This window comes from Cebidichthys violaceus, unplaced genomic scaffold (assembly GCF_023349555.1).
Source record: "Cebidichthys violaceus isolate CVI_PGR_0920_01 unplaced genomic scaffold, fCebVio1.0.p SCAF_38, whole genome shotgun sequence".
In the NCBI taxonomy this organism is placed as follows: Eukaryota; Metazoa; Chordata; class Actinopteri; order Perciformes; family Stichaeidae; genus Cebidichthys; species Cebidichthys violaceus.
In genome coordinates, this window is record NW_027176572.1 from 1,370,909 (window position 1) to 1,390,074 (window position 19,166).

Consider the following 19,166-nt stretch of genomic DNA (forward strand, 5'->3'; position numbering starts at 1 on the left):
GTGGAAATTTGAAAGTGGAATCACCCAAATCATTCACACCATATATACTGCACACCAATATTTCCCTCTGAACTACAGACGTCACCCTCATGGTGGCGCTAGAGGAAAAGTCAGCGGATCACTAAGTTCAGACGGATTAATCTCTTGGGAACTTGAATGTTTAAAGAAAGACAATCCATCCAACGGTTGTTGAGAAACTTCAGTCTGGACCAAAGATTCTAAAAGGTGCGTTCAGGCTCCATTGTTTCCGGTGTAAACACTATGACAGCACAGATTTGACCCCGTGTGAGCAGCGTTGTCGTCTTTAGTCTTTAGCCGTGGACTCACCTGTCTCTGGTTCTCCGTCTCGAGTCGCAGCCGAGCCTCGATGCAGCGCCGCGTCTCCAGGAAGGCCTGGCGCTGAGCGCGGTCCGACAGGTAACTGATGAAGATGCCGGCGGTGTTCATGCACATGAACAACACAGCCTGAGCCGCGACCTGAAACACACACACACACACACAGACAGACGGAGGGTGAGATCTCACACACACACACACACACACACACACACACACACACACAGCTCTGGATGTTTGGTTCATTTCAGTTCACAAGCGAAGCAGTGACTGGAAAAGCATGTGAAATGAAATGAAATGAAAAATTGTGCTGGTCTGGTGTTCTATGTTGCATGTCTGTCGGTTGTGTGTGTGTGTGTGTGTGTGTGTGTATGTGTGTGTGTGTGTGTGTGTGTGTGTGTGTGTGTGTGTGTGTGTGTGTGTGTGTGTGTGTGTGTGAGTTGAGTAGCACTACTGAGGAGAGGAGCATAGGAACCGCTCGTGTCCTCTCGGTTCACTACTGTGAGATCTTTAGACTCCTCTAGATGAAGCGTGACACCCTGACGCTCTGAGACACGAGGACACGAGGACAGGAGGACAGGAGGACGACGGTGTGTTGTCTGAAGAGTCTGCAGGATGTCAGACTGAACATACGTGTTTAGTAACATACTGTAAATGTAAGCGCTGCACAGAGAGCCCTCTGTCTGAGGTGTGTGATGATGAGCTGCTTCATTTATCCACCGTTGAACACGCGGTGCTTCTCCAGCGCACACAGGGACCTGCTTTATTAAGAGTCCACTAGTGTTACCAATGTTGGGGGGGTGGAGGCTTTAAGTGCGATACATATTGAGCTGTTCACATCCTCACATCCTCTACTTCAGCCTCTCTGCTCTGTGTTCAGCAGCCTGACGTTCAGTCCAGTTTAGTTAAAGTTTCTCTGATTTCTGGTCACATTCCATCCTGCATTTGTGGGTTCAGAGGGTTCATGTTCACATCAGTCTGTGCACATGAAATGAAGACCGGCGCTTCCTGCGTGATGAAGCTTTCTGGCTCTGATCCCATGTTTTCGTTCACAGCGTCTCCACCGCCAAAGTTCCCTCTCTCACACGTTCTCGATCAGACATTTGTGTTTACAGCGAGCAGGAGGAACGTGAGGACGCTGCGGTTCATTCTCCCGTCTCAAAGCTTCAGGTCGTGCTGCGGTTCTGCAGTTCATACCTCAACAGAAGTGATTCAGGATGAGATTAAAAATGAATGTCACCATCGTTAACAAGCTGATGAGACAAGACGAGCGTCTGAAACCAGAGAAGACGAGAGAACACACCAGGTGATCATCATCGATGGAGTGAGGACTGAAGACTGCAGGACGCTCGTAGATCTCGTGTCTTTGAGGCTTCGAGGTTGTTTTTCAAACTTCTTTCTCGTTAAAATGAAACGTTAGAGATACATCACTGCATGATACAAGGAAGCTGAATGATTAATAAAATATGCAAAGACATAAGATGAATGATCGTATTGAAGTTGTCCCAGGGAAAGTGTCCTTTATGACTCATGGGTTGTTTTGTCACCTGGCTGTTGGTCTCAGTCAGATGAATCATGGCTTCCTAGTTGCGCTGATGTTGCGCTAATCTGGTTAAAGCAAACGGTTTATTCGGGACAAAATTTTAAGCGAGAATAACATGTTTTTGATGAAATCAAGCTTAGTTTCGGTTACGTTTGATGGTCGGTCACACGCGATGTGTTCAAGGGCCGTCGGGAAGATGACGATCATGGCGTTTTTTTACAGCTTCTGGCTGTGATAAACGGCGTACTTTTTTTTCCATCCTGCTGGCGAGACCAGAAACACACAGCTGATGTAACACTCTGCAACACGACGGAGGGATTTCACCACCACCTCCACTCCACCTCCACCGCCTGCTGGAGCGTCACATGATGCAAGTGTTAAAACAGGTTGGCTGAGAGTTCACTTCACTGCTTCCACCTCTCTCTCTCACACACACACACACACACACACACACACACACACACACACACACACAGTCTGCCCTTCAAACTATCTGAAGATGTTAAACTGAACTTGTTATTGTTCCAAATGATCAGTTTAGAAGAGTGACGGTGTTTATCTACCTCGCTCTCATGGGGGGAGGCGTGTGTGTGTGTGTGTGTGTGTGTGTGTGTGTGTGTGTGTGTGTGTGTGTGTGTGTGCAGAGTAAATACAGTCCCAGACAAGTCCGGACAGGTCCTGAGCATCTGCTGCCGTCTCTATTGGTTCTCTGTCTCTATCAAAAGGTCACTGAGGTCGGTTTTATTGGCCCGCACCGTGATTGGACCGTACTGTATCTGCAGCTGGCTGATAAGGTGGTCGATCAATGAGTCATGATTACCGGTGAGGAAGGTTTTCGTGGCTTTTCAAACAAGTCCTCTGACATTTAAAGGCAATACTGGATTACCAGCCTGCCGACGAGGACTCCAGAGATCCAGGGTCCTGGTCTTCTGGGATTATGCACCACTAACGGCACAACATTCACTGGCTGGATAAAAGCATATCGGAAATGTCTCAAATTCATCTAAATAGCTGGATCAGGTATCGAAAAGAGTCTACGCACCGATCCAATGATACAGTATCCTATCATTTATCAGCTTATTTACGGCAAACATCAACAACATCAACAACAACAACAACAACACGTATCCGATCCGTACATCCTGCCTGATCAACCCGTTCTCCGTCCCAAAGCGTCAAACACCAATGCTTGGTCAGTTCCTCTCGGGCGTCTGAAACCCGACGCGTCCAGTTTACAACGTAAACCACGTCAATATGAGACCGTCAGAGCAACCGACTTAGTTCAGAAGAGTGACGCGTCGTCCCAAACTGCCGCTTGACGACGTGAAGCTCAGGTCCAACGACCAAGCGGCGCTACTTGATGAGTGAGAATGTGTCGTCCCGCTCTGTAGCGAACGATATGATATATGATATGATGTATCGTCACAGATTCATACCCTGTAAGCAATGTTTTCCCAGACTCAGCAGTTCTGATGAACAAACGTGGTGACTCAGCGTCAAAGCTTACGAAACAAGAATGAATGCATGTTTTATTCTTCCTGCTCTAATCAGCCCCGTCGGTGAGAGAATGTGACTCGTGTTCGTCTCAGAGGGTCAATGAAGCCCAGCCAGAGTGTATTTAAAAGCTTCTTTTACAGTTCACTCCGGAGCCTCCGTACAGCTGAAAACCAAAGTGACGGTGATTTCATCGGTGGCTTCATTGCTCCCCGTGTGATGTCTTGTTTTTCCCTTTTTGTTATTTCGTTTTTTCCGGGAGAGAAGGGGCTCTCGCTCAAACCCTCGAGGCACTACTGTGTTGCATGAAGAAAACCTCAAACAGACAGCTCAGTGTCCTCCGCCGCTGAGAGGAAAAACGCTCCGCTGACGTTTTCCTCTGCTGTAAAAGTGCAGCACTGAGAGCTCATTTCAAGAGGAGAGAATTGAGCATGGAGAGAGGGGATTTCTCCCGATTCCTCGTGTTCTCGACAGCTCGATGCTTTGAGGAGAGCGAGGTGACCTTCTATGAAGGATGTCGGAGTTAACGGAGAGGAGAGGCTGGAGGGTTGGAGGTGTTTGTTTGAGGATGCGACTCAATCCTCAAATATTGGCAGAGGGATTCTGGCCTTAAAAGTGAGACGGACGTTTGGTTCTGCTGAGCTGACAGATCCTGGTTCTGGGTGTTGTTTGAACTGCTCTACTGGATACGACTTTCTCTGGACCGAAAGCAAAAGTTTACATTTATCACAACATCAAGTAAACTCTCACTCTGACGCATCAGTGGTTAATGTTAGCAGCCATACGAAAAGTCTTTTTTTGTTCCACGCATTCTTCTTCCTTGTACCCACGATGCAACAGGGTCACTGACAGTTAAGGTGTCCTGCAGCAGAGACGAGCAGCTACAGAGGTCTAGTCATGAATTGATTCATTTTCATTCTTCTTGTTTAGTCTTTTATTACATGTAAATTGTATTTAGTTGACACTTTTAAAGGTGCACTGCAGACCAGAGCACATCAAATCAAGCGGTCAGAGACGATAACGGTGTAAAATAAAACACAGACACACTAAATATCTTCTGATGCTGTCAAAGACTTTGGTTCCATTAATACATCTGTAGCAGAAACAACACGTTTACATGTTGAAAACAGTAGACTGGGCCTTTAAGGTTGTGTTTAGTCAAAGTGTTTTAATTTATTCAGGCGATGGCGGAGGTGGTCATTAATTCAGTGGAGGCGGCTTAAAGAAAGTGCTGCAGGAAACCTTGCATGTTACCGTAACGAAAAAAAAATGAATCTTTGGGAGTGAAAACTGAATATGTGTGGGAGTGTTTTTCCTTTAAGCCACACACACACACACACACACACACACACACACACACACACACACACACACTCCCCTGAGGCTCTTCACTGTATCTCACAGAGGTGGTGGTGTGTTACTGTGAATCTCTCCCAGGACGCCATCAGCGTTGATTCAATTTCCAAAGTCTCCCCCCCCCCGCCCCCCAAAGGCCTCTGCTCCTCCCACGGAGAGACCAAAAATAGAAAAAAAAAGCTGCGGTAGCTGCGGTAGCTACGGTAGCCGCGGCGGCGTCCATGTTGTTTTTGGAAAAAGAGCAGCGCGGGGCTCGCCATAAAGGGCATCAGCATGGAGACCGCCGGTGCACTCATTAAAGGGAAATGCCAGTGATGTGGATGTTTTTAACAAGGCCTCATTAAGAGCAGCGGGCCAGGAAGAGGCACAGCTTACAAACAGCTACATGGAAGATAATGAGGCTAAGGTTAATAATAGTATTAATTATCATAATGTTTCAATTTGATTCAAGGGTGAGGAGTGACATGTTCAGCGTGACATGGGAAATAAACACGCACACAATGCATAAGTAGAGGAGAGATTTAGGAGATGGGCAGGACAATTAGTGAGCAACACGGCTAAATGATCTGACAGCATCAACGAGCATCAATATTTCAGAGCGATCAGTTACCTCCCCGCACAATGACTACACTGATGTTTAATTCACGGAGCAGGATTTACAGAATTACATTTGTGTTGTGAAAGAAGCAACATCGGCTGTCTTACAAGTTTAACCTTCTCCTGGTTTCACGGCAGTTAAAAAATAGTCACAAAATCCAATCTTTTGGGTTTTGTGTACATGGAGGCAAATGATCTGTGTTTTTGTTGGTTTTGTTGTCTAAACCTAACTGTTGGTTTAGTTGTCTAAACCTAACTGTCGGTTTTGTTGTCTAAACCTAACTGTCGGTTTTGTTGTCTAAACCTAACTGTCGGTTTAGTTGTCTAAACCTAACTGTCGGTTTAGTTGTCTAAACCTAGCTGTTGGTCTTGTTGCCTAAACCTAACTGTTGGTGTTGTTGTCTAAACCTAACTGTCGGTGTTGTTGTCTAAACCTAACTGTCGGTTTAGTTGTCTAAACCTAACTGTCGGTTTAGTTGTCTCAACCTAACTGTTGATTTAGTTGTCTCAACCTAACTGTTGGTTTAGTTGTCTAAACCTAACTGTAGGTTTAGTTGTCTAAACCTAACTGTCGGTTTAGTTGTCTCAACCTAACTGTTGGTTTAGTTGTCTCAACCTAACTGTAGGTTTAGTTGTCTAAACCTAACTGTAGGTTTAGTTGTCTAAACCTAACTGTTGGTTTAGTTGTCTAAACCTAACTGTAGGTTTAGTTGTCTAAACCTAACTGTTGGTTTAGTTGTCTAAACCTAACTGTTGGTTTTGTTGTCTAAACCTAACTGTCGGTTTAGTTGTCTAAACCTAACTGTCGGTTTAGTTGTCTAAACCTAACTGTTGGTCTTGTTGCCTAAACCTAACTGTTGGTGTTGTTGTCTAAACCTAACTGTCGGTGTTGTTGTCTAAACCTAACTGTCGGTTTAGTTGTCTCAACCTAACTGTCGGTTTAGTTGTCTCAACCTAACTGTCGGTTTAGTTGTCTCAACCTAACTGTTGGTTTAGTTATCTAAACCTAACTGTAGGTTTAGTTGTCTAAACCTAACTGTCGGTTTAGTTGTCTCAACCTAACTGTCGGTTTAGTTGTCTAAACCTAACTGTAGGTTTAGTTGTCTAAACCTAACTGTTGGTTTAGTTGTCTAAACCTAACTGTAGGTTTAGTTGTCTAAACCTAACTGTAGGTTTAGTTGTCTAAACGTAACTGTTGGTTTAGTTGTCTAAACCTAACTGTAGGTTTAGTTGTCTAAACCTAACTGTCGGTTTAGTTGTCTAAACCTAACTGTCGGTTTAGTTGTCTAAACCTAACTGTAGGTTTAGTTGTCTAAACCTAACTGTCGGTTTAGTTGTCTAAACCTAACTGTCGGTTTAGTTGTCTAAACCTAACTGTAGGTTTAGTTGTCTAAACCTAACTGTCGGTTTAGTTGTCTAAACCTAACTGTCGGTTTAGTTGTCTAAACCCAACTGTAGGTTTAGTTGTCTAAACCCAACTGTAGGTTTAGTTGTCTAAACCCAACTGTAGGTTTAGTTGTCTAAACCTAACTGTTGGTTTAGTTGTCTAAACCCAACTGTTGGTTTAGTTGTCTAAACCCAACTGTAGGTTTAGTTGTCTAAACCCAACTGTCGGTTTAGTTGTCTAAACCCAACTGTAGGTTTAGTTGTCTAAACCCAACTGTCGGTTTAGTTGTCTAAACCCAACTGTCGGTTTAGTTGTCTAAACCCAACTGTCGGTTTAGTTGTCTAAACCCAACTGTCGGTTTAGTTGTCTAAACCTAACATAATGTTTTTTCTTAACTTAACAAAGTGGTTTTGTTGCTTTAACCTAACTTTTGTTTTTAACGTTATTTGTTCGTCGACATGATAAAAAGGACTATTCGTGTCCCTGTCTATGAAACCAACAGATTGCATTTGTTGACCATGAGGCAGTGTGAGGCGCGTCGTGGTATCTGATGGCGGCTGTATGAAAACGCGCTGCGCGGGGCAGCTGGTTATGAGCAGCGGAGATAAACCTCGGAGCTGCCGGCGCCGCTCTCTGCAGAAACCACGCCTCTGCCAAATGAAGGGATTTATTCTGCTGCTCCGAGGTACAGGAGAGGACAGCGAATGATTAACTCGGCTTCACAGTCATCTGCCGACGACTAGATGAAGACGTTCCACAGTCAACACGGCCGTCAAAAGATATTACATTTTAAATTTAACATCGCACGGACGGCCTCCATTAATAATTCATGCCCGCACCATTGCAATATCACTCTGATGTTTGCAGACAGACTTTGTAGGAAAACAAACTAAGGCTCTGTGTTTTTCCTCAGTGGACCGACTGTCAGAATTTAATCCACCGGCGCAAACAGCTGTGGTCAGCGTCTCTATTTTAACTAGATTAAAGCTGGTGTAGCTGGAACGAGGCGGATCTAACCGTCATAAATCTCTTCTGTCACATGAAGAATGAGTTAGATCACACCTCCTGCCAATGCAAGCTTTACACAGCATTGGGTTTCACTCATTAGCAGTATTAAACAGGGATGTTCCAGTCCACAGAGTGTCCATCAGTCTCTCTAAATAACCTAAAAGCAAAAATGGAATGAGAATCAGAACCACCTCTTCGTGCCCAGTTAGAAACACTTCCCAGCACAGAGCTGTGACAGAGTGACGCACAAATGACTAACCGGCCACTAGTTTCAATGACTAAAAACCACACTGACAGCATATTATCGCGACATTTCTCAGGTGTAACACCTCTGAAGAGCTGCTGCCACATTTACATGTCAGTGTTTTATTAATGGCACTCATGAAGAGAGGCTGTTCAAGGAGAACTCGGCAGATATTATAGACACTACACTGTAGAAAAATCTAGAGAAGTCGTGAAATATTCATACTGGATTACCAAAATGTTCAGGGATGTCACTTGTTTTTCCAACGTACAACTAACTTGACTTAAGGGACACAACAAATGGACTTATTTTAACCCAATCCATGATCTTCTCCTCAACCTAACCGAGGAGTTTGGTGACGCCGAGACGTTCTGAAGATCTCTACACTTAACCCAGCAACAAATTCTCAAGAGCAGAGCTTCATCTTTGATTACGGCTGCTGCCATTTCATTTGTTTTCTCAACCAGTGAACAGGAAGTGACCATATCTGGACTGAGGAGGAGTGACGTAGAGACGCCGTATACGTCTCTGGTAGAGACCTGTCAATCAGCGTGGACGCCACATCCCCATGACGTCTGTGTCGTACAAAAATCAAAACACTTCCTGGTCTGGAACATTTCGTCTCTTTTGTCAGAGGGGAGCTGGTGGAACTCTGAGATCATTTTTAGGGCTAACGTAATGAAAAACCTAAAATAATAGAATTGTCTTTGGCACAGAACTGCATTAGTCAAATAAATCAACTCCCGCTGCAGCTAAAAGTCTCACAATTCAGGACTTCCTGACACACATCTGATGTGTTTTCGTTCCGTGTGAACATCAGAAGGTTGTCATTCAAGCACTTTTTATTCTTTAATTCCATTCGAGACCGAACACCACTCCCATGGCATACGACCTATATGCGGCTCGTTACCATGGCGATATCTGATGTCATTCAGCGGAGACAACAAGAGTTTTTTTTTTCTTTTTTTTCTCATCATTAGCGCTGAGAACGAGTGAAGGGTTAGGGAGGTGTCATGGAAATTGTTGGTGTTAAAGGATTATGAAATGTAATATTATACTTTAAGAAACGTGCTGTGAGCTTCGAGATGAAACGTCTTCCATGTCTCTGGACAGCCAGTGATGTTAAACTCCCACGACAAAGGGAACACAGATTCACGGTGTTTGAGGAGATGAGTGGAGACACTCCAACACCACCTCTACTTCCATCCAGTGTTTTAAATGAGGTGAAGATCTGTGACTTCTGGGGGTAAAGACGTCTAGAGAGCATTCTCCTGAAGAACCCTCAAAGATGTTAAAAGTAGGTTTAGCCAGTAACGCAGAATACTTAAAAACAGTGTGATGGACACACTGTAGTTGTTAAATCAAGGAGTTTGAGCAGTATCTCTTCAGGCCTGGAATTAACAGGCAAAACAAAGGTTGTGTGGACAGAATTGTATTTTGAAACGGAAAAAAAAAGGAAAAAAAAAGGAAAACCCTTAGTAACTCTGCACCAGGCGGCAACCTCCAGTTCTGCCTAGTGAAGCCGATGCTTCACGTGTTAAAGCTGCATTCTCTCTAGTGTCCACCAGGGGGCGACTCCTCTGGTTGTATAGAAGTCTAGTCTAAAATGACTCTACTTCTCTCTTGATTTATTCCCTCAGTAAACATTGTAAACATGAGTTTATGGTCTCAATCTCTAGTTTACAGTCTTCTTCAATACAGCATGATGTTCATTTAGTACATTATGCTCCATTTAGAGTCACACACACCATAAAGCAGGGGATGATTTAGGGGCGGGGCTACACGCTGATTGACAGGTCGCTGCTGCTAACAGAGCCCTAACTATTTCCCGATTTATTTTCTTGTATCAACGTTTCCATCCTGTCATCATCAGAAACTTAAACTCAAAGGACAACACCTTCTTCCTGTTTCGTGCCATAAAGCGATGCCATCCGTCGCACTACAAACTGTAAAATGCAGTGAAAAGGCCACAACATACGGATGTTTGTTTTCGGCGGTGTAATGTCGTGAAATCACTAATCATTCAATAGATGTGTTGGAGCTCTAGTGCAGTGCATGGGTTGTACGGTATGAAGACGTCCTCGGTGTAAGAAGCTGATTTGACAGTGAAATCACAGACACGTCCCTTTGACAGCCTGCGAGCTGCTAATCTTGGCACCTCCAGAATCACAGCTCGCTTGTTTTTCTCAGGCTGAACGTGTAAATTGGACCAACGGCTGAGATGACGAGCCAAACGTCTGCGCGAGGATGTGTGAGCTACAGCGGCTCCTGTCAAACATGCAGCGATGAAAGCTGAGATGTTCACCAATATGTTCCCAATGTGTGATCGCAAGCAGCCCCGCGGCGACGCGCTGGGCTGGCTCCATGTATTTTTAGCGTTTGAATGCTCATCAGCAGGACGAAGCCTCCACACCTACAATTAAAGCTACCGGGAGGAACTTTTATTGGTGTCATAGCGCTTGTCGGTCTATCAATGTCAACATGGTGATATTTAACAAGTACAGTGCAAATTAGGACTACAGACAAAGAACCGGCCGATGGGAATGTCATTAGATTAGCAGGTTTCAGAGAGAGGGAATACTGACCTGAAGGTGGAGCAGATGAAAAGATTAAATAAGTCCAGATACCCAGTGGGAACACTAGAAGAACTAGACCAGTTGATGAAACAGAAAGGACTAAAAGCAGAGGAACGGAAATAAAAAGTATAAACGTTCAGATGAACAGCTACACGTTTGCTATAACTGTGTCAGCAGTGTCATTTTGGAATACTAAAAATCCCCCAAATTACAGTCACAACTACAGCGGCATCCCAAAATTCATACTTTTTATTTGTACTTTCAGTACATAGTTCAGCTGCCCTATAAAGTACGTACAGTACACAGTCCTCTTCACGGTGCGCCTTAACGTTTACCCCTCCTGCTCATATGTGTGCTGCACAAAGGGTTGTGGGTCAGAATATCCAGAACAGCATGCGACCAGGTGTAGCACAACAGCCTGATATTTCTGGGTTTGCCATGCTATGTATGGGGACACACTGAATCTTGTTCTGGCGTATCAAACGGTGTGGTCGTCTTGGTGTTGGAACACACAGCATGTGTGACACAATAATCTCACCTACTTCCTGTTTTGAAGCTTTAAACCAGACCGAGCCACGAGACCTCCGCCAGTAGTTGTGACCCAAGTCTTGGTCCAAATCATTCCTAAGAGTCATTAAAGTTCTCCTGAACAAGAGTCACATGTCTATGGCTCAAGACCACAGCGGTGGTTTTAGAACGGCGACCCCCCCGAGCCCTGAAGAAACCCTCCGTGAGGTCCGACAGAACATCTGACACGCTTGTACTTCCCCCCGTCGAGGCCTCGGGCGAGGCTCCTCCTGAGCATGCGATGGTGACATTTCCCCACAGCTCGGCCCGCAGCTCTGCGGCACGCTTCGTCTCTTTAATGTCACTCTACGGATGTAGCGTCACGTCTCGTCCCCCCCCCTCCTCACAGCGAGGAGCAGCGTTGTGGCGAGCCAGCGGCTCTCCGTGAGGCTGTAAACAACTCTGATGGATTGATGACGGAAGGCACAGAGTGCTGACACGCATCTGACCGACGCATACGGTACGTCTTCTCTGGTTCCCTCTCACGGTATGAGAGGCTGATTTATTGGGATCACTAATGGAATCCTCCTTCTGCACAAGTCAGCATTGTCCCCCATGTGATCTCCTTTGTTCTCTTGAGATCTTGATGGTTTCTTTAAACAGTTGTTCTGATAGCAGAATCAGAAAAGCCTCTGATAGGACGTGAAATGCTGGATCGGGTATCGGCGAGTACGTGAGTGCACGCAGCGATCCGATGTCACGTTTTACGCTACGCAGGAACAACAACAACAACATACAGCGAGATGGCTCAGCTCCATCAGCAGCAGCGGGGACATCAACGATGGAAGTACGGAACGAGTGAGCCATCTCGCTCATGCACATGCTCAGTACCGATGCTAGCGGGGAAGTGTAACGTTAGCCAGAGCTAGCAAAATGTCACTGGAGAATCTGTCAAACCAGACAATAAAAGAATGTTCTCTGGCATCCATTCTCTCTGTGTGTTTGTTCATGTGTTACAAAAGGTTGAACCTGAACCAGAACATATCGTAGCATCTGCACGACAACAGCATGCGGACGCTTTTAATTTGACTTGACGGCTGAGATCTGGCACAGAAAGAAATGAGCGTTTAGCACCACAACTGTCTGGTTGTGAGGCCTTTGTTTGTTCTGGGGAGTCATTCCCTGACACTGCCTGGGAGAGAGGATCCTCCCCGGAGACACCCAGCACAGATGACGAGCAAGGCTACAAGGCTTGAGACTGCGCTGCATGGTCCAGTCTGTCCTGAGACTAACACAGAGGACAGACCGCAAGAAGCAAACGTCTCACCGAGCAACGGTGGACAATATGGACAGAGCTCAGCAGCAGACAGACTCAGTCAGAGAGGAGCTGGTGAACATAGAGGAGCATTCAGCAGATAGAGAGACACGTTTCCCTCAGGAGGTGGTGGAGACCAACAACAACACCACGTTATCACCATGCTTAAGTCACGATACGATACCATTGCGATATGGGGAGTATTGCGATATCAAACATTGCAAATTTTTTACCTATTTTCGATGTCCGATTATGCATTTTGTCAACATCTGTTTTATCTAATGAGATACATGTTTCACTCGGTTCATCCCACATCAGTCTATTTCTAATGAACTAAAATATGTATTATCATCATCAACTAGTTCCTTTGACGTGGTTCAAGTCGTCTACAGTGCTGATTTGCATAATGACAAACAATTCAAATGATTAGGAAATAAAAGATTGTATTTTTATTGATAAAAAAAAAGTAGTTTTAGCTCGTTTTAGGAAGTCAAACAGCTCATTATTCATCTCTAATATCTATTTTATATTCATGTGAAAACATCTTCAAACAACTGGATTTTTTTTTTTAAATAAACCAGCGTGTGAGAAGCTCTCCAGAGCCACAGAGACCATGTCTAGAATCAACACGGGTCCACGGCGGTTCCTCAGTCTCACTGCCTGGCGAGGACACGTTTGGCTGCGATGACTCTATAACACTTTATAAAAGCTAATAGCCCCCCACCCCCCGCTGGCAGAATCACATCACACATGACGGACGGTCGTCGATGTGTGACACCAGGGTGTCAACCTGCACCGGGGCCCACCGGCGGACTCACAGGGAGCTTTGGCAGTTCTCAATGGCAAGTGTCAAACTGCTCTGTTTTTGGGCTCCAGAGTCGGACAGCGGCTCCAGCGGCGGCGGCTGCTGCCGAGCACCAAGAGCGCTCAACTGATGCTGGAGTCACAGAGAACTCTGTGAGGTCACTGCCGGGGACGCCAAGCTGTCAGAAATGTAGAAGACGATACCGACACCAGACACACAATCCTCAATATCCAACAGTCAACTGTTAGAGCGTTCCTTCTTTTTCACGAGTACCTGCTGTTTTTTGTTTTTTTTCCACCTTTCAAACAGATAACAGTAATCCAGAAGTAATCTCATTAAAAGCCGACCCCGGAGGAGAGCGCCGCCGGCCGCTGCTATGAATAGATTACAGCCGGGAGGTAATCCCGTCTGAAATCATCCTCAATGTGAAGAATAAGCCGAAAATCACCCTCACTTTAAGCCTAAAACCTCACTCAATGTGTTCTCAGACTCTAAACGGGACAAATGTTGCATATCAAACCCGCGTTTTAATCTGTGGGGTCAACACACACACACACACACACACACACACACACAAAATATAAAAATCATGTTTTGTAAAGTGATGCTTAGTGGACACGAGAGAAGATTGAGATCTTGATCTACAGAGACGTCTAGATGTCTTTTGTCTCTCGTGTCGTTGGGCGTTTGACCTCAGGAGACCTTTGCTGGAGACGCCTCGAGGTCAGACTACTTCACCACGCTGTGTGTTTTAACCTGCTGACCCCCTCAAGCCTCAGACACCTTCATCAATACAGCAGCAGGGTGGTGAGGAGGACACCAACACAGCAGGGAGCAGGAGGTTCATGCGTTTGACTTCACTGTTGTAGCTCCTCCATATCCTCACACAACGGTTCGTACGTTATCACAGGAAAAGTTGCTTCTCATTTTTCCTTGAGAAGTCAACAACACGTGTCAATTTATACCAAAAAAAAGCCATCTATAAATCCTTAAAACCTAAAGAGATATCACCAAATGTGACCTAAAGATCTTCAGTATTCATGATATACCATAAAGAAAAGTAGCAGTAAAGCTGCTACCTTGAAATATTTGACTTTTTGTTTCCTGAAAAATTACTAAAAGTACAATCAACACAATTTATGAACAGTTGTTGATTCATTCTCTGATGATCTACTAATCGATGAATTGACAAATCATTTTAATCTTTAACTAAATCCTCATTACTCCTCATTACTCCGTCTCTGTTCTCATGACTCACACGTCTTGTTTACTCTGGACGTGACTCAGCTGTGTTTTGTAGTCAGGTTGAAACAGCACAGCTCTCTCTCACACACACACACACACACACACACACACACACACACACACACACACACAGCCCTGAGGCATCTCTCTACACCTGAAGTGCCTGAGTGTGTTTCAATCCAAATCCTCGATCAGAAGCTTTTGATTATGCAGCAGAAATGCGTCATGAGCATATTTTGCTGACGCTCTGCTTGTGCAGCAAAGCATGATGGCGCTTCATGAAATGGTCACCAAAAGCAATCTATTGGCTTCGTGTACAAGGACATGATATGTCTGTTTTCTTCATGTCGCTCAGGATAAAAATGTCAATGGAAAGTCAATTAGGACCCTTATTCGTGGTGGAGACATGAATAAATGAATCCATGTGACTAAGCAACAGTCAGAGCGAGTGACGTAGTTAATAATGTCCAAAAAGACACGACTATTGGTGGACGTGAGGGAGGTGGATGAGTCCAACAAACAGGACTCTAACCAGAAGACTAGTGTTAGATCACCGAGTTGTGGTTTTATGGTAGTGGTTTAGTTGCCTAAACCGAACTGTTGGTTCAGTTGTCTAAACCTAACTGTTGGTTTAGTTGTCTAAACCTAACTGTTGGTTTAGTTGCCTAAACCTAACTGTTGGTTCAGTTGTCTAAACCTAACTGTTGGTTTAGTTGTCTAAACGTAACTGTTGGTTTAGTTGCCTAAACCTAACTGTTGGTTCAGTTGTCTAAACCTAACTGTTGGTTTAGTTGTCTAAACCTAACTGTTGGTTCAGTTGCCTAAACCTAACTGTTGGTTCAGTTGTCTAAACCTAACTGTTGGTTCAGTTGTCTAAACCTAACTGTTGGTTTAGTTGTCTAAACCTAACTGTTGGTTCAGTTGTCTAAACCTAACTGTTGGTTTAGTTGCCTAAACCTAACTGTTGGTTCAGTTGTCTAAACCTAACTGTAGGTTTAGTTGTCTAAACCTAACTGTTGGTTCAGTTGTCTAAACCTAACTGTTGGTTTAGTTGCCTAAACCTAACTGTTGGTTCAGTTGTCTAAACCTAACTGTTGGTTTTGGGGTTTGTTGAATTTGTCGCCCAAGAGTTCACACGTCAACCAAACAACAGTTAGGTTTAGGCAACAAAACCAACAGTTTGATTTAGTAACATGACCCATATTTAAGCTTCTGATATTCACGGCAGCAGAAAGCAATAAGCAGAGCTGACGTTCTGTCAGACGTTCAGTGAAAGGTACACAAAGAGAAGCTTTCACTGAGATGACTGTCTGGCTGCCTGGCCAAACAATAGAGGAAGAGGAGGGGCAGTCGAGTGTTGAGTCAGCCTTTGGCAAAAAGAACTGAATGACTCGCAGGCAAATTTGAAGGTTAGCCACCACTGCTGAAAAACACCGGATCCACACTGACACATTTCAGTGTCGAGAGGTGACATTTGAATTTTAAAAAAGCAAAGGAATAAACTCCAGTGACAGGAAGAAGAAGGTGGAAAGTAGTTTCCACATTCCCTGACGGAGGGTTCAGGACGGACTACGCTGTGAAACCACTCGAGGTGTCATTCATCAGGTCAAGACCCTCCTCTGGCACTAGACCTCCACAGAACAGGTTTCAGAGCCCACAGCAGAGAGCGGAGGAAACGAGCCACTACGAGGTGCCATGTTTTTATCGTTTCAGAGCCAAGACTCAGGGTCTGTAATTCTCCCAGACACACCGTTTCATTTGGTCTCACCGCGGACGAGGCCGAGGCCGGAGGAATAAACAAGGTGACGAGGCCAAACAAAAACAACCTCCCTCAGTGAAGTTTGTGATGGCAAAGAGCCGGATACTAAATCCAGCTCTTCATTGTGTCTGCCTTTAAACACACCTGAGAGGCTGGAAACGGCGACAGTGTGTCTTACTGTTTAATCCATTTTATCCTCTCTTCTTTTATGTCTTCGGCACCAACATAAAACTGAGAGGCAGTGTGGACTTTCCTTCATAGGGTCTCTACTTGTGGATTAAAGGGAGACTAATTTTAAGAAGTTCAATCACACGTTACCGTGAATTCTCAAATAGCAAAACAAAAGCAAGTCCCTTAATGAAGGCACCTCTGAATGTTTGTCTCTTAATGAATCATGGGTGTGTTTTTGAGCGTAACATGAATGAAATCAATCAGAGCAAATTGGACAAGTGAGCACTGTTCTGCAGTTTAGCGCCAACAAATATGGATACACCACACATCTCATTATGTGAATAATGCACCGTTGACTTTAGAACAGGTTTGTGTTGTTCAAAGGCGCAGTCGCTTTCTGCTTCATGTTTACTGTGATCGCCAAAATGTTTCAGCATGTTAGCATTATTTAGTAAGTACAGTTGAGGCTGCTGGGAAATGTCCTGATGATCCCCAAAGTTTAAATGAACCAAAGGCCGTGGAAATACGTTGCACCAGAGGAAAAGACATTAGAAGACATCCTCTGGGAACCAGGAGAGTTCACGTCCGTCTGTCTTGTAGCTATTGTGACATGGATGTAGTCTGGATTCAAGAGCTGCACAGACGGACAGACATTGACACTTGAGGGAAGTGACAGCCGTAGACGCTATTTGAGAAGTTATGGTGCTTGTGTAGATAATTGTAGGTAAGAAATGAATATTTTGTGGCGGCGAGACACGAAGGAAGCTTTTTTAATATTTAATGTATAATATTAAAAGACACTTTTCTCCACTTTGGCAGTCAAGCAGCCCCCCCGTGTTTGTGCGGTTACGTTTTAATAACGCCTGCTGGTTTCTAAATGGATGAGGAGTGTTTGTTTCCGGCCCTGATTTTGGTGGTTCGAAGGACGGTAAAAGCTTTTACGTCTGCAGCAATTTTTGGAAACGCTTTGAAGGTCACGGAACAAAAAAAGCGTCACCGGAAAGTCAGCCGTGAAAAACTCCAAAAAGCTTCTGCCGATGGCCCCCGGTCCTTCATCAAATATTAAGAGCGGCTGAGTGCAGTGTCTGGTATCGGCAAGATTGTCCGAGATCAACCGCATGACACCGGCGAGATAAAGGAGCAGGAGGAAGAGGAGGAGGGTGAAAGGGAGGTGAGGTTGAGTGGGGAGGAAGGAGAGGACAGAAAGGACGGAGTCACCGATTCGACGAGTTTGAGCGTCCACGGAGTGGAAAGAGAGAGGGAAAGCTGCCGGTAGACGGCCACACTTCAAAAGGTCACCGAGACTCTCGATGACAGAAACGATGTGTCAGAATCAGTGGTCCTGGTTTCTAAGAAGCAGAAATCCAGTCCAGTAACAAGAGGTCTGACTCACCGGATGGAGCGCTTCTCCTCCCCTTCCAATACATCCGCTACCTGTTCTGCTCTGTGGTTGGTTTTAACGAAGCACAAATAGGACATAGTGGGCTTTTTTTCTTCTATACCCGCAAGCTCCAAAATCACCCTTTCTAAAGCGGGGACCGCCCACTTATACAATGGCCCGTTAATTCAAAACCCCAATAGTCCAGAACATAGTCCCATATGTCTGAGGGCCTGTTATCCTAAAAGCAATGCCTGTTGTTCTGACGGACCGCAGATCCAAAACATACAAAAGAACATGGCTAATAACTCGGGCTGTCCTTGGTCAACTAACACTCGTAAGATTCTGTCGACTAACCGATGAGAGTTGGTTTTAATCCACAGTTTAAACATTTAGTAGAGACGTGCTCAGTCAGCATGAAAAAAAATACTGATTGACTAAAGAAATCTAAGACAACTAAGAGCAAAAATAAACCGTTAGTCGTTTTTCAAGGATTCAAGGATAATTTATCATTATGTAACACAAGGCAGCACAACGGGACACAGAAGACACAATCATTGCTTTGTGTTTGCCGTCTTGTTTTTAGCAGAAATTAAATAATTTAAATAAGCAAATGATCAGCCGGTGAAGATCTGATCAGTTCTTTCTTCTAAACGTCAAATGTAAATGAAAGAACAAAGAGGAATCAGACGGCTTTGAACAGAAACAAAAAGTGTTTGGTTTTTTTTACTGCTATGTGATTGGCCGGTAGAAATGGAAAACAGCGACGCCTTTTTAATGTTTTAAATACACAAAATATGTCTTCGGGCCACACTGAGGACGAGAGATTAAAACGTGTGCATGCGGTCTCCTCGTGAAGTCAACCCTCCTCCTCCTCTATCTGCTCGGTGCAGCAGCGCTCCAGGTAAGCCCGGTCTCACCTTGAACAGAGGGAACAGAGCGAGCTCCAAGAAGGAGTAATCAGAGGACGCGAAGCTCACACTGTGTGTGTGTGTGTGTGTGTGTGTGTGTGTGTGTGTGTGTGTGTGTGTGTGTGAGAACAATAGCACTGAAGAAGATACAGTGCTATTGACGGTTTTATAATGCGCTTAGCTCCACCAAAACACACACATTATCACATACAAGCCAGAACAACCTGATCTGTTATTTACCAACGCCTCCGTTCCTTTAGCAGCAGGTAGGAACAGGTGGACAGACTCGTGCACAAAGGCAGAGATCAATACAGCAGCGACCGCAGAACCACAACCGGCCTTTCAGGAGGAGGAGCAAAACAGCGGGTCAATGTGAGCTTATTGTTCAGAGAAGATGGGACGTGACAGTGCTGGTGTGAGGGCTTTAAGGGAAATGCAGCAGCCAATACCGGAGCTTTCGATGTGCCGGAGACAAAGGATGTGAGGGCCAGCAGGGGAACCGAGAGGCCCCGGAGAGACGGAGACGGATCGATG

At 44.9% G+C, this 19,166-nt stretch overlaps 1 protein-coding gene across 2 annotated transcripts in view; it reads right to left on the bottom strand.

Moving 5' to 3' along the window:
- The window catches only part of adcy8 (adenylate cyclase 8 (brain)), an 82,429-nt gene that overhangs the window by 54,862 nt on the left and 8,401 nt on the right, over positions 1 to 19,166 (bottom strand). For both annotated transcript variants that reach the window (XM_068726132.1, XM_068726133.1), the window contains exon 2: positions 328 to 477. In XM_068726132.1, the coding sequence (XP_068582233.1) occupies positions 328 to 477 (150 nt within the window). The remainder of the gene's footprint in view (positions 1 to 327; positions 478 to 19,166) is intronic.